This window comes from Ptychodera flava, chromosome 2, assembly GCF_041260155.1.
Source record: "Ptychodera flava strain L36383 chromosome 2, AS_Pfla_20210202, whole genome shotgun sequence".
NCBI classification, from domain to species: Eukaryota; Metazoa; Hemichordata; class Enteropneusta; family Ptychoderidae; genus Ptychodera; species Ptychodera flava.
In genome coordinates this window covers 47,941,379-47,958,399 of record NC_091929.1, presented here as the reverse complement: position 1 = coordinate 47,958,399, position 17,021 = coordinate 47,941,379, and the positions used below count along the sequence as shown (strand labels likewise).

Sequence of the window (17,021 nt, the reverse complement as noted above, 5' to 3'; positions counted from 1 at the left end):
GAGCCTCTGAAATGTGCTTGGAGCATTGGTCAACCCGAATGGCATACGATTGCACTCGTAGAATCCAAAGGGTGTGGTAAAGGCCGTCTTTGGTCTATCTTTGTCCGCCATTCCAATCTGCCAATAGCCGCTCTTCAAATCAATTGTTGAAAACCACTTGGCTCCTTTCAAGGCATCCATACTCTCCTCTATTCTTGGCATGGCATACGAGTCTTTGACGGTCCTGGCGTTCAACCTTCTGTAATCAACACTTAGGCGAATTGACCCACCTTTCTTCTTGACAAGCACAATCGGGGCTGCCCATGGACTACTTGACTCGCGTATGGCCCCACTTGCCAACATACCCTGGAGGAGGGACCTCACTTCATCATACATGGCAGGGGGTATGCGGCGATGTCTTTCACGAATAGGGTGGGTATCAGTGAGTGGTATCTCATGTTGTACAGCCGTACAATAACCAAGATCATTGTCATGTTTTGAGAATACATCAGACTTCCTCGCTAGTAGCTCTTGGGCCAGCTGATATTGAGTAGCACTCAAGTGGTGTAAGTCTATATTGCTGCCAAGTGATACATTAGCACCCAGGTGATCACTACAATTACTATACTGTCTGGCGGCCGTCATCGGTTGCCGAATCCCAAGCTGGTATTGTGAAGGTGATCCGGCCCACGTAACAGCATGAACTTCACCAATCACCTCCCCTGGCCTCACAGTTACTGTCTTGTTAGAAAGTTCTGCAATTGCACAGGTACCCTACATTTCTTTCTGGTACACTTCATAGTTAGGGCTGATGGGTTGACAACAAGACCACCTGGAAACTGTCTCGTCCCTCTGGGTGTTCGTCTCCCTGAGGGCCCGATTTAGTTTTACCCATAATGTTGATAACGCTGTTAGGTTCAACTCTAACTGGGCGCCGCAGCTGGGCTCTCACCACACCAAGATTACCATCTTCACCACAGAAATGGTCCCTGGCATCAAGGTGATTGTAAGCGTCCTGGACAGCAGCTGATATCCTCAAACTTTGGACAGATGAAGGCTTTTGTTTGCACAACCTGGAACTCTTCTGGTACAAGTTAATGAGGTTGGTGCCAACACACAATGGTACTTCTTGGTTGTAAGCTGTATCCAATACAACCAGCACCAGCACACTGTAAGTCTCATCAGTACCAAAGACATCTCTTGGAAAAGAGATCTCAGCCTCTATGTATCCCAGGAATTCCACCACCTGACCTTGTGCTCCAGTTATGGTTAACAGCTCTTCAATGGGATGTATCTCGCATGACGACAAATTGTTCTTGTAGAATGATTCACCGACCGTCGTTACCTGAGAACCAGTGTCAATTAAACTGCGGCAGCACACCCCATTAATGAATATATTTTCTTCATTAGGATCACCCACAATGCGGTTGAGTACTGATTGACGGTGAACAATGACGTTTGCTTGGGCTTGCTCATTGGTTCTGCCTACCACCTGCCCGCCGGTGGAGGCAGCTGGGAGTTTAACTGACCAGATTGCTCCGGAACAGAAGGGGCGTTGTCCACCATCTTGGGATTTCGGCAACCTCTGGCTATGTGTCCCTCCTGACCACATCTGTAACAAATTACAGGTCCCCGGATGCGGCCAGTACCTTCTGGACTTCTACCTCTCCTTCTTGTGCCAGCATTTTGTTCAGGCAGATTTCTTTCTCTTTGCCTACCTCTACCACGACCCTGCTGTGAGGGCATGTCTTGAGGGTTAGCGTCTGAACTCGTACCATTACCCTCCATCCTGTCAAGTCTGGCTGCCAAAGACTGCATGTGTTGCTGAATTTCCTTTACTACTGAGTCCTCCTTCACAGCATTTGCCTTTTCAGGGACAATTGTCTGATTGGAGATACCAGCACGTGCAGGTTTGGCATACGCAAATGTTTCCTTAACTTCTTGTTCTGCTAGGCGGGCGATGCGGAGCAACTCATGAAACGATGTTGCCTTATCATAGCAATATCTGGCAATATTCTTCACTCGTTCATCACGCAAACCCTTCCAAAATACAATTCTGAGAGCTTCATCCACCGCCACTGCTGCTATACCACCTCTCTCCTTGGCCTTGTTAATTGCCAACTCAAGGTGACATCCATGGCCATATCCAGCCACTGTTTCCTTCTCGTCCTGTTTGCTTTTATAAAACTGCTGTAGTAGAGTAGCACCAGTTTCAACCACATCATATATCCCACTCAACTTTTCCAGGATAGCCTCAATGGTAACATCTAAACCCATGTGCATCACAACTCTACCTGCATCTCCGCACAGTGACTTCCTAACTGCTGTGGCCAGCGTCTCCCTGCTATGTGTTCCATCTCTCTGCAAACACTCAATTTCGTATTTCCATGACTCAAAGTCTGAGTCACCTTTATTCTTTGGTCACCAGAAGTTGAAATTCTTGGTGGTTGAAACAATGCAGCTGGTAGTATGATCGTAGACTTGTCAGTTGTAACTGGACATGACACCGCTGGGCTACCGTACTTTGGTTTGACTCCTATACCAGGTTGCTGACTGACAGGGGTTACTTCATGTCCAGCTTTACGCAGAACTTCAATCATGCGGTTCAATTTAGCCTGGTCGACTTCACCGGCATTGGTTACTTCACTCTCGTACTGCAACTTTTGACAGGGTGTGTACCTGGTTGGCGTGACAACTGGTCTTGATGTCATACTGCTGCTCATTGTCTTGGGTATGGTGTTAGATGCTGATGGTGTGGCCTCATATCGGAGTCTATCGTACAAACTGACCGGCACCCTAATAATTGTCAACTTGCTATCCAGGAACAGTCGGCCATTAAGTTTCACAATTGCTTCTTGAGCTGTGGCCTTGTCAGCAAACTGGCAGAAAGCATGGTCACTACGACTAACTGACTCTGGGTCGACCGGCCAGACAATATGGCTGACTGTACCGACAGATGACAGGAATTCACTCAACTCCTCACATGTAGCACTCCCTGCAATGCCCTTAATATAAACCGTATGGTCCAACAGGGCTCTAAATTCGCTGGGTGTACAGGTATGTGGAGGGGTATCCATCATTGCTTGTAAAAACACAAGTATGTCAATCAGATATTGAGCAGGTATTTATCGTAGAAGAAAACAAAATATATACAGTTTACAGAGTCTCTCTTGTACTTTCAACTAGCACAGCAACAGTTCAGTTCAAACCTCTTTATTTCTCTTCAGCGGCGTGTAACTTGTGGTTCACTTTAATAGTTGACTGGAGTTACCATGGAGATAATGATCGCTACATCACCTGTCAAACACTGTGACATAAACTTCATAGGGCACCATATGCTTGTGTACTGCAACACTTTTGCAACGGGGCCCCACGTTGGGCGCCAAATTATGTAGCCAGTGTAAGGGGAAACCCTGTTTAAATAAAGGAGAGTATACATCTACAGTTTACTCGACCACAACGTTCACTGCTGTCAAAAGCTTGAAAAGAAATATCAATGAGGCAGACACAGAAAATGTGCAGTTGTCTGCAAGTCAAACTCTTTAATGAATCTCGAAAATAAACGATCTCTTACAACAAGGCAACGCTATGAAAGCTTTGGCGTACTGTTTCAACACATGCATGAAAAACTGCACAGCTGCTCTGAATTGACGTTCTCTACTACACTAAACTACAAGGCCTTTTCTCAATAACAAATAGAAATGAGCTATGATACTTTAACAACACTGGAAACGATTTGTTTACATCTATCGCCGGAGCCACTTGTCCCGTTTCAATGACTGAGAACTATGTATAAGTCTTTTAGACGCATCGATTGACACATCAGAAGTTCACTTGCACAGTCGCTAAAAATAGCTCATGAAACACATGGCGCGTCTCCTCATGGGCGGCAATCTCATCCAAAACTTTCAACTGAGCAAAAGTCGGCAAAATCACTGAAATATTATACCAAACATACCTGTTAAAATAAAGGAGAGTATACACCTACAGTTTACTCGACCACAACGTTCACTGCTGTCAAAAGCTTGAAAAGAAATATCAATGAGGCAGACACAGAAAATGTGCAGTTGTCTGCAAGTCAAACTCTTTAATGAATCTCGTCAGATATCGCGAGATTCTCAGCAGTGAAAGTCTGACACTGGTGGCGCTGTACCCACTCTCGCTAACAGGTTACTCATTCGTATTAGGTAGGTACGTATAGTACCTGTATCCAGTATATATATAAACAATCAGAAAATAAAATAAAAAATAGAAATTGTCTATGGTTACAGATGTATTTCGACGAAATGACCCGAAAGTATACATTGACCTTGACATGTTGGCCTCCGACTTGTAAATACGGAAGTGTTGCATCGCTCGTGAAATGCTAAGTATACCGTGGAATATAGCTGTATAACAGAAGCTTTTGAAGTAAAACAGTTGTTGAATAATGTATAGCACCGTGTATGAGCCAAGTTTTGACATACTTTAATATTTGGCTAATTTTGACATTACATCGACCGATCGCTCACGTGCCGTGCACAGTGGACGCGTAAGTAAGTTTACGTGACCCCGCATGTGGAGCGAGTTCGGCTGGCGAAATTATTTGTTTATGCCACGTATAACGTACATCATAGGACAGGAGACTTTTCGAAAATACAAAATGCAAACTGTAACTTCAAAACCATTCACTAATAAAGTATGCAATAAAAAAATTGTGTATCATACGGGCAAACATTTGTTTTGTTGTCATTGGGTCGATGTATGTTAGTAGGGTCTATGATTTACTTCACGTATGGATCACAGTCGTCATCAAAGTCACCATCATTGGAATCATAGTCACTATCATTGGAATTGTCTGGTTGTTTCTCTTCCGTCCATTTATATTCGTCAGTCAGTTCGTCAAAGTCAGAATCGGTACTCGAATATACTTAGATAATATACACAAAATATCTACTATATAAAGATCAATCTTTATTTCAATTTTTAAATGTTTGGTAAAAGGGGCTACAATGTTAAACCACTACTGCAAAATACAGAATAAATAGTCACTCGAACTCAGAAAGGTACAATAAATACAGAGTAAACTACTACAGTACCAACTACTACAAAAAATACAGAGTAAACTGCTTATAGTACAAAATACAGAGTAAATTGCACGTACAAAATAACAGAAATCATCAATTGAGTAGTCTGGGGAAAAACCGTGTCCCAGATTTTTTCTATTCCCTTTTGTTTCAGCACAATAAGGTGTGAAAGTAACAACTCTGGTTTTTTGAATAAATTACCGGGTTTCGTTCACTTCAGCAAGAATTTCTCTTGTTCTATCAATTTTACCGAAAATCTGGGACACAGTTTTTTCCCCAGACTACTCAATTGATGATTTCTGTTAAAAGATCTCAAGTCGCCATAGTCCTGTAACATCTAATTTTTTTGAGGTAAAAAAACTCAAAAACGCATATTTTTGAGAGAAATGGGTACAAACACTGTGATTTCGGAAAATAAACATATTTTTCATAATGTTGAGATATAGGGCTAACAGAAAATATATAATGTGTGGGGTCTAAAAGTGAAATTTATTGAGAAAAAGTAAGTGTGGCGGCCGGGCACGGTTAACTTCGCGGTCCTACACCAAATGTACACTCAAGTTTAACTATGTACCACAATCGCTTAGTGTAATACGACAGTATTGCGGCTAAAAACCATAAATTTGGCGCCAAAGACTCGATGATAGCAATTTCTCATTCGTTCCCAACGGCCAGAAGTATTTCGCGCCCGATGTCAGCATTGATTTACTTCCGCAATGGAGGACTTCCGCATTTCCCGTGTAATCACAGGAAAAACACATCGATCGTCCGCTTTTCCGAGACTATCACGAATGAATCAGTCCGAAACTACTTGGTGTACATTCAAATCACAGAAATTATGACAAAACTACAAAATATCTTTGCACAAGAGTGGAATGTAATCAGTTGACGCCCGCGATCATGCTATCTTCTCCCGCCATTTTGCAGTGGCAAATGGCGCTCACGAGTTAAACAAAATCGAACTGGCCATAATATCACTATAAAAGCTTGGAAGTAAATGAAAACTCACAGAAAGGAGGGTTGATGTCTATATTTTGATTAGAGTTTGACATTTTGTGGTAAAATCCATGTGTAACAGTCCGCGCAAAAATAATCGAGAGGATGTCAACGCTATGTGTTTTTTCACAGTCGTCAGAAATTTCGCGATTTTAAAGAAACTACACCACAGAAGTTGCCAAAAAATCATTCAGTAATAATTTAATATACCTACCTTCACATGAATCCACAGGTTTGCCTTAAAATAGTCGAAACCGCTGGAAAACAGCTCTGTAATTTTGTGTGAAAAAGCGGCCCCGTTCGACAACCGTCAGTGGGACCCACTGTAACTGACACTGGGTTTGAATTACTTTCCCTCATTAACATATTGTAATGAGAATCATGCGATCTGATTGTATGCCACGGTGTTTGGAATGAGAGCTTGCATAGTTAACAAGCAATTACTACTATATCACCTTGTTTATACTTGTTTTAAATTCTGTTTCAGACCTGTGTTCCTAAGGTTAAAAAAAATAAACCTATGAAAATGATGATAACTGTGAAAGTTAAAATAAAGTGACTAATCAAACAAAAAAATCTAAGAGTTGATCCTTTCACAATATTTCTTTCCCGTCGATCAACAAGAGCTTCAAACAAATCACACCCACTGATGTAAATTGCAAGCAAATTAAAAATAAAACACACACAGCCACAGTATGTATACAATACTTTACTTTTATTTTGTGCTATTCTATTATTTGCTTGCTTTAAGGTTATAGTCACCTTTTAACTACATTTGAAATAATTTTTGTTATGCAGTGCCATATTTTTGTTTTGAATGTCGATGGCTTTTTAAAGAGAAAATCACCTCATTGTATTATTTGTTTTCAAATTTTTCATCTATGCCTTCTCCACTATACTTATACAAAACCATGGGGGTGGGGGGGTTAATCACATAATCTGGTGCAGATTGAGATTTATTTTCCATGCATTCAGCTGTTTAACTCCCCATGAATTTCATTACACTCTTCTGATAATTTATCTTCTTTTCAGGTGGCTGTTGATTCTAATCTGCTGATCGCCAAGAGAAAGAAAGTGGATGACTAGGTTGTATGCGTGAGACTTTCGTCATTAGAAACTCATCCCTAGGTTGATGCCAGTGAAATAATCGTGTCTCAAGGAACGTACAGGTGACCGTCTACTCCAGTCCACCCCACCCCAACGCGTCCTCCTTTCAGAATACTGTATCTGTGAAACATTCAACATCAAAGGTTTTCGTCATGGACTATCATTTCTGCCAAAATACTTGACTCATATTTGGACATATTTGAAGGACATTTTCAAAGCTTGGGAGAATAACCGTTTTGTTCGTGAGAAGATACAATCAGTCATTGTGACACAACATTTCTTGCTTCAGAACTAAAATATGATACATCAGGAAAGTAATGTGTAGTCAGGTGGCTTAACAAAAATATCGTTACACGGATAACAAATTTGCTACAGATGTTTGCATATATGTGTAGATCAAAATTAGGTATTGCTCCAAAAATTTGAGCCACCGGAAAGGCTCGATGACATCATAAATTCAAAATGGCCGCCATTATATTGCTTAAAAATGGTAAAACACGGTGTATTCGGCCAGTTTTCAATATTTTTTTGCATAAACTGACATAAACATTTTCAATTATAAATGAAACATTAAATTGATGCAAATCAATTACTGCGATGATGTCATATAGCCAAAATGGCCGCCAAAATGAAGAAATATCCCCCATAATATCTTGTGATAATGTTCAAATACTGTTAATTAAGCCTGTGTCCAGTTTTAGTGCCTGAACTGACAACACATATAATTCATAGAAATTAATTATTGTTATGACGTCACAAAACCAAAATGGCAACCGAAAACTACAAAATGGCCTAGCTATTATGAAATTCACTATGCGTAGTATATTAGCCCATTTACGTGACAAAATTATAGTGTTAAGGTAATGTACAGTTTGTCTTGATCCATACACTCAAAATAAATGATAAATTTACCACTACTTAGCCAATAAGTTCAACACAAGTTAAAAACTATTATGAAATTATTGATTATTTAACAATGGCCTCTGTCTGAAAAACTGAATCAGTGTAAAGGAAATGAGGCATCGGTTCTACCTTTGAAAGTTTTACGATATAGTGAGTAGATCAATAGTAGTGTGATTTCATGTAGTAGTGGTAGTAGTAATTGTTTATTATTGTGACTTGCAACTCTATGAGTTGCCTAGCCCAATTGGCTTATAAGTCACCATTCAATAAACTTTTATACAGTACAAAGAGTTGAAGGTGTCAAAGAAGCACAAAAATATACAAACGAGTGAGAGTGAGCACGAGATGAACGTAAGGGCATTACATATACAAAACTTCTTTTCGTCTATAAAATGCTTTTTCAATTAATTTTACAAACTGCCAAACATCCTAAGAAAACAGGTATTTTAGTTTATCTAAGATAGGTTTATCCCTATTGCGTCAAGAATTGTTCCAATGTACATACGTCTTAACTGATGATATTGATGACATTCAATACAAAGTGGCATTCATCCTCCACAACAATCTCATCACAAAATTTACAGATACAATCTTGCAGTGGTTCATTTGTACATCTCCCTGTCTCAATACGAACGGGTAAAATACTCACACGAAGTTGAGCTAACAGAGACCGTTGACTATGACTTAAGTTAAAATTTACCTATTTTTCAACTTTATAAAATGATTTAATTTTCATATAAGTACGTAATTTAGGTTTATGTTGCATATTTTCTAACCACTCTCACTTATGTGACATGATAATGAAAAACATGGCGAGAAACCTGTGCATAAATCATGCTTTGACCCTGGTCATGTAACCTTTATCCCTGAAAAAAGGTTTTATGTTGGTGCATGATTTTGGTCTTTTGCTTCCTTTGTTTGAGAAGCCTAGCTGTTTCGTTTGTTGAATTTTCTGTTTTTATGTCTCGATGTGTGGTGACAGACACATAGTTTTGTGCTACAGTAGTTCTCATTTTGGAGGATGTGCTGGCCTACAAATGACCGATTGGCAATGGTTTTATGAACAAAGAGAAGACTTTTTGTCTTTTAATTTGAAGCTAGCTTATCTTGCTTTTTTGCAGCTTTCGTGAATTTTATGAAAAGCGTCTTTCTGCCTTTCGTTTTTGGTCTCGTTTTGCTGTTTGGAAACCAAAAACATAAAAAAAACGCCGGGAAGAATATAAACAGAAATACGAAGATTAAAAAAACCCCAAGAACTCAGAAAGATTCTCAGATTCATTAAAAAATCTTGCAAATCAAATGTTGAAAGCAAAGCATTAAGCAAAGGCCTGAAATTTATTCCCGTGCCGAAGTGCCTGCACAGAAAAATTGTCCTATCAGATATCAACAAATTTATTCGCATCATAAGATTGTGCAATATCATGAGAAACAAACGATCAATCAATCAATCAGACATCTGTTCTAAGATAAGTCTAATGTCGACACTACTAACAGCGGAAAACCCAAAATTATAAACTGTCTCGAAGCAACTTAGATCGATAGAGGAAATTGCATTCGCAACCCACATCAGACAGAATATAACTCTAACAGAAAAGACTGCTCTGAACAAGCTCTCTAGAAACAAACAAATCACAATAAAACCCATCAATAAAGTTAAAGGCATGGCAATTGTGAATACGACAAATGACACTAAAGAAAGTTATAGACCGCTGCGAAATGTACACTATTACTGTATATTAAGGCAACACTTGGCGACATTAACTATACAGTGGAAATTGTATATTAAATAATTTATCTGCGACAAGACGATCATTAACAAGGTGATTTAGAGTTTCCCCATTTCGATGAGTAGAATAATTTGTACACCACGATGGTATCTCCCACCAAAAATACACAAAACCCAAGCGGAAGGAACAATCATCATCCAACGTCTCAATAGAAATGGCTGCTCGAGCCCAATATACCAAATCTCGGAATTTCTAGACTTTGTCAGAAAACCAATCGTGCAAAGACGACTTACATATGTCAGGGACACAAAAATTCAATTAACTAGTTAGAATCAATAAAAATACAAGAAAACTCCATTCTGGTAACATTAGTGGTATCAATGTAGAAAAAAATGCCAAAAATGAAGCCATAAATTCTGCAATCCTAGCGTTGGACTCTGAAACAGTGCCAGCCAACTGATACAAACAAAAACCCACACACAAAGTACATGAAAGCCTTACTGTCGATTATTCTGAAACGCAGCATATTTTAATTCAACTGAGAAAAATACCAAGAAATCTATAGATGCAGCTTGGGCTCACCAGAAATAGCTGATATCACATACCATGAAACGGAGAAAGTTATATAAAATCCCAAATCCGGTCAAATATTCGTATGGGAACGTTTAAAAAGTGACATTTTTATAATTTACTCAGGAACAGAACATAAGCAAGTAATATTCAGAACATTTTTCGGAACCCAACTTTCAAGTTGGCCCGAAACGCCGCTGGGAGGAATCACCAACATAAAACCTTTTTTCTGGGACCAATGTCACATTAGGAGGGTCAAAGCACTATCGATTTCCTGGTTTCTCACAATGTTTCCCTATCACTAAACCACATTGATCTACTCACTATACCGTATCATAAACAAGGTGTGTGAAGTTGCCTTCATTTCCTTTTATATGGATTCGATTTTTCAAACATAGATCATCGTTTCATAATAAATAATCTCATAAGAGTCTCTTACTTGTGTTGAACTTATTGGCTAAGTTTTGTTACATTTATCTTTTATTTTGAGTTGTGGAATATTAATACAAACTGTACATTACCGTTAAACTATAATTTTGTCACGTTAATGGGCTATTGTGCCAAGCACAGTTAACTTCATAATAGGCCATTTTGTAACTTTCGGTTGCCATTTTGTTTTTATGACGTCATCACAATAATAAATTTGCATCAATTATATGTTTTGTCTGTAATTTGGGGAGTTAATTTCAGTTCAGGCAATGAAATGCTGAAACAAGCTAAATTAACAATGCTTTAACATTTTAGAAAATGTTACGGCGGACATTTTGAATTTTGGCGGCCATTTTGGCTTTATGATGTCATCATCATAATAATTGATTTACGTCACTTTAATGTTTGATTTATAATTGAGAATGTTTATGTCTGATTATTTAAAAAAATATTGAAAACTGGCCAAATAAACCGTATTTTACCATTTTTAAGCAATATAATGGCGGCCATTTTGAATTTATGACGTCATCGAGCCTTTCCGAGGCCCAAATTTTTGGAGCAATAGCCAATTTTGATCTACACATATATGCAAACATCTGTAGCAAATTTGGCACTTTTGTCATCCGTGTAACGATCTTGCTATTTTTTGTTGCTAAGCCACCTGAATAGTGGATCTATAGTAATATCTGTATGTTCCAACGCAGTCATCGAAGTATTCATAATGGAAATTTAGGTTAAATACCTGAAAGATACAGTAGTTAATTGTCACTGAGAAACAATGTTTGGGTCACAGAGTAGGAAAAGAGCATGGAATATTATTTGAAGATCAGTTGAAAGCAGAACTATGGTTCATTACTTAGAAGGTACCTTTCAGGTTATGTTTTATTTCTGTCATCATGAAGAAATAAAGTCAACTGTATGGGGAAGTCATGTCAACTTGTGAAGTATGTGGTATCTCACCATGCACTTGGACAACTGTATTTCTATTACTGTTTTTTTTTCTTTGGATTGAAGCCCCCACCCCCAACCCCACACAAGATCTTTTAAATAAAGAAAAATAAATACACTGCTAATCCTAAGAAATTGTTTTTTACCCATGGCTTTCTTCTTCATTGATATGATTTGGTTTGATGTCCACATGTTTAGAAAAGGTCTGCAAGTACAGCTTCTGCTACTTAATAGCTTAATTATGAAAAAAGAGCACAATATCATAATACTGGCTAAACTAAATACGGATATTTTTCAATCGGATTCGAACCCACAACATACGGCATCAGTCGCCTAGCTGAAAGGCCAGAGACAGAACCAGTCGGCTAAATCTCCACTCCCAAAAAAAGAGTGGTTCAAGTGAAAAATTAGAGGACCAGACTATCACTTGTTCCGTTTTCACTGAATAATACCTTTTACTGACAAGAAATTTGTGGTAATGTACAAACCTAGTACAATTCAACGTTTCTATTCACTCCCTGGATTTAATTCAATGATATCCCACTGCTTTAAGGTGGTTGGAAAGGCTATTTTTGCACCAATTCTTTTCTCAGAGTTAATGTCAAGTTTCAAGTGTTAGAATCAAGATATTTAGTTCAAATTTTCAGGATAACTCCCTTAGTTCATATTATCTCCAAAGAATATAAAAATTGTATATTTGCAGCCATGATTTTGAAATATGACACCAGTAAATATTAAAATTTAATTTTTCATATTTTTTTTTACATATTTGAATTTAATAATAATTGGATAGTATTAATATTACCAAATTAGTAATAAATATGTTGACAATTTTTATTGTAAGATTTGTACGGCAGGATTTGTAAATAAAATTTGTTTTTATGATTTTACATGGGTTTATATATCAAAAAATTATTAAAAATTCTTTCAAATTTCAAAATGTGATTTTTCAAAAAGTACTTCAAATACAGGAAAATTGTGCCGTACAAATCTTATCTGTAACCTTGTTAATAGGCTGTAAAAATTCCATGTCCATATCTCATTTCAAAGTTGGATTAAATTGGTATACAATTATGTAGGAAAATTGTTATTCTGTCAAAAATGTTGAAAACAAGCCATATTTGCACCCCTCTTTTGAAGTCATAGAGCAGTTTTTTCGGTTAATCTCACTTTTGACACCTCTTTGACACTCAAAGAATCTAAAAATGCATTTACAATAGCAGTCACTCACTCTGAATGCCAGCACCGCCTTGTCAAACTTTCCTGAAAAACAGCAAATAATGACTTTCCCTTTTCAAACATTTTATTAAAAGCTAGGGGACCTCTACCATAGTTAATACACTAAGGACTCCCCAGCTTCTTCTTATTTGGTCAGTTTTTCAGAAGTTTTAACAGGCTATAACTCTGCAATGCCTTTGTGCCCAAATGTCTAGTTTTTTTTATTCCACAGAGAATGTTGACTACTTTTATATTTTAATAGTTTTGTTGAAATTTATAACTGACGCTCTAGCCTTTCCAACCACCTTAAGTATCCCCTTTTTCATCCTATACAAGGAGTCTTTCTCAGAATTCAAAAACAAACTAACATAGAATTCATCCCTAAGAATTAAGAGCAGATGATTCTCTCTTCAGATTCATACCTTAAGGAGAATATATCACATTATTGCATTCATACTATAGATTGAGTCCCCCTCCCTTAACCAAAATTTATCCATAAGTTAAATGGATAAGTTGCAACACTTGTAGATTATGGCACAGATACAACCATCATGCATGAGGGTTTGTAGATTGCACTCAAAAGAATTATTGTAAATGTTATTTTATAGCCATGACATCTATGTAAAGTGCTATTCTTTCAAGTTATTCGAGGTTGATGTAATGAAGTGTAGTGAAATGTTTTCACAATTTTCATGTATGTTCCAGCAATTCACTGTATAATATTTTAAAAGAATACTTTTTCAAAACATCAAATTCAGTAGATTTAAAATTGATCTTGCTTATAGGTAGTTTGACAATTTGAAAAAATCTCCTGATCACTATTTTTGCAAATGTATTCTAATCATTCTGTTTGTAAGACTTGTAGTTGTATATTTCAGACACCTTATATAGTCTTTAAATGTATGTGATTCATATTTGCAAATGAAAACAAAGAAAGAAGAGGCTACACCCCCCCCCCTTTAAACTTCAAATATTGAATTTGAAATTGAACATGACAGATCAACAGTTTGTTTTGTTTTTTAAATTGCACCTTTCATGTCTTTTTACATGGTAACGCTGCAACAAAAAAGCAGTTTCTTGTTTATCTTTGAAATGCAATAAACCAAAGTCAATTTAATTCATTTGAACTGATTCAGTGGTTGGTTTGAATTTATTTGTTGATGTTTGTGTGTAAACATTTGTTGAATGAGTAAGAATGTTCGTTTGTTTGTGTGCTTGTGTGTGTGTGCATGTGTGTCCTCTTGTCCCGAAGGCCAAAAAGTGGGCCCTGCTGCCCCGAGGGCCATTTAGGAAGATTGGTCGATGAATGAGATCACACTTTCCCTGTTTATGGATTCCCTCCACCCCTCTTTACCCTTTGAATGCCCCTCAGCCCCTAGGGCCTTATTTTGCCTTCCCTCTGTCTGGAAATGAGAACATCTTTTTTTTTTTTTGGTATAACGTTGTTGTATGCCTCCCTGACATTCCAAATAGTGAAACAGCAATGAATCGTTTTAGACTTCCTCTGTTAACGTGGGTGCAGTTTTTTCAAATTAAATCAAAGACATGCTCTGCAAGACAAATATATCTATTTATTAGACAACTGAATCAAAAGTGTCAAAACATGAACAGTAGTTTTCGCAGCTTTTTTCTTCCTCTTTTAACTTGATCGGTTAATGTATCACCATTCATCTTTTTTTCCCTGTAGCAATTGCTTCGATAAATTGAAAAAAAAAACACTCCCCAAATCTTGGACCATTTCAGGTAAAATCTATAATTATCAGGAGCGTAAAAAGGATTAACTTTTTTCTTTACTTGTGTTGGTAGAATGGGACCCATTCCATCATTTAAATAAGTGTCTGTTTGAAACATTTTCAAAATTTCTAATAGAGGCAAATGATTCATTCAAATGAACCTATAATTTCTTGGCTGAGGGGGAACATCAAAGAAAAAAGGCCCTCGGGGCAACGGGGCCTTCATAAAGTCCTGCAGGGCCTATACCAAAACAAGTGTAATCCAATTCAATGGCAAGGAGAACTCTTTTAATTTGGCCCTCGGGGCAGAGAGGCCTACTTTTTGGCCTTTAGGGCACAAGGGCCAAGCAGATTCACACACAAACACACACAAACACACACACACATACACACACACACACACACACACACACACACACACAAACAAACATGCTTCCTCACTCAACAAATGTTTACACATAAACACCCACAAATAAATTCAAACCAGCCTCTTAATCATTTCAAATAAACTAAATTGATGTCAGTTTATTACTTTACAAAAAGATTAACCAGAAACTTTTGTTTGGTTCACATATAAAAGTTTTTAAAGATGAAAGTTGAGATCTACAGATTATTTGAACTCTCTCTCACATCCAACACGCCGGATTTTTGCGGGGTTGTTTACGGTGATGGTTGACGTTGGGCAGGTGGTCACGAGACGGGTGATGGCATCAAAGTTGATGTCTAAGCTGTTGCGGTAATTTAAAGTGATCCCCCTGACTTTACAAAGAGTGGTGTTTCCTTTCCTGTCAGGCTGTGCTAGGCGGTAGGCATAATTTTTGGCTCCCCCGCACACAAACTTGGTGATGAAATTGCCGGGAGGATCCAGTTCGCTGGTGAGATCTCCCAAGTAATCACCAAGAGGTGGTTCATACTGGTCTGGTTTGCTGACAAAGATGACTGAATCAGTGTCGAAGTACAAGACCCGTTCACCAATGGCTTCAAGGAGATCGTACAACTTCAGACGAGCATAGGCAGTGGTGAATGCAGCGATGACAACATTGGTGTTGACAGCCCCCTCGACAAATTCATCCCGAAGCGTATGTTGAACAGCAACCATGTCGTCATTGACGAAAGACAAGTTGTTGACAATGTGTTGTTCACTTGTAAGCAGGCGGAAGAGTTCTGCAGGTTCTTTGATGTACTGCAGCCGTGGAAAGTTGTTGCGTTGTGCAAACTTGCCCCACATAGAATTCAGCATTAGTTTTGCCAATGCTCGTTGGCCTGGATTTCGTTGGATCTTCGTCTTGTCAAGAAGGATTCCCTCTCTGTCAAAGTACTCACGGATGTACCGATCTTGGTCATCTTCTGTCTGACACCATGAAGGCCAACCACTACTCTCTTGTTTCAACTTTAAGAAAGTGTTGATGTAATCAGTAAAGAGCCCACCTGTGTGCGATTCTGTGTTGTACACTTCTCTTTCTCTGTAGTGCCATACCTCAAACACTTTGATGACTTTGTACCCCTTCTTGACAGCTTTGGCTAATTCAGGCGTTGTCCAAGTTCCTACAAAGGACCGCTGTTCGTCATTATGCTCACATGGTGACTGCTGTTTGGCTTCTGCACAACTTCTGCAAAGAGGAAACATTAGCTTCTTATCCACTCTAAGAGGCACGCGAACAGGAAAGTAGAGTTGTCGGGGGTGTAGTATTCTACATTTAGCTAGACCAAAGTACAACTGAACGGGGAGTACAATGTTCTTGGTGCGGACTTTCGGATGTTTGATAGGGTACTTACAGTACTTGTTGACATACGGGTAGAGGCTTGTGAAATCCACGTAATGAATTTCTTCATCATCAACACATTCGTGGTATAGTGTAGTGGCATTGGTTCTACCACCAAAGAATGCATCTCGTGGATGAAGGGGCTCCTGTAGATCAAGTGACTTGATGAATTCTTGCAGTTCTTGGTTTTCATGAATTTCTTTCTTGAAGTCACACTCCCACTTTTCGATCACTCTAAAGCCATGGCAACGTAGAAATCGCATCTTATCTTGGGTACTTTGGTAAAGGTCTGCCATCGTCTTCTCGACTTTAGTGTTGACAATGTCATGGTCTTCATAACATCGAGGACAGCCATGGTAGTAGCAACCGTGCATCTCATATACTGTGTTGCTTTCTTCGTCATAGCCATCTACCCAATAACAGCCAATTTCTTCTCACCTCCATTGTGGACGTGTTGGATGCTGACATCATTCTTGAATGTGATCCATTCTAACCACTGCAATGCAATGACAGATTGATTTCTTCGATGGATGTAACCATGGTCTGGAATGACCCCGATGGTATCTTTCTTGAGAAAATTCT

General features: G+C 38.4%; 1 protein-coding gene across 1 annotated transcript; it reads right to left on the bottom strand.

The window, feature by feature from the left end:
* Positions 1 to 15,286: 15,286 nt before the first annotated feature.
* LOC139150647 (uncharacterized) lies at positions 15,287 to 16,735 on the bottom strand. Its single transcript, XM_070723084.1, has one exon. The coding sequence runs from the start codon at positions 16,733 to 16,735 to the stop codon at positions 15,287 to 15,289; it is 1,449 nt and encodes a 482-aa protein (XP_070579185.1).
* Positions 16,736 to 17,021: the final 286 nt, after the last annotated feature.

Coding starts and splice junctions, on each gene's coding strand:
- LOC139150647 (XM_070723084.1), bottom strand. CDS start 16,735: ATGGCAGACCTTTACCAAAGTACCCAAGATAAGATGCGATTTCTACGT.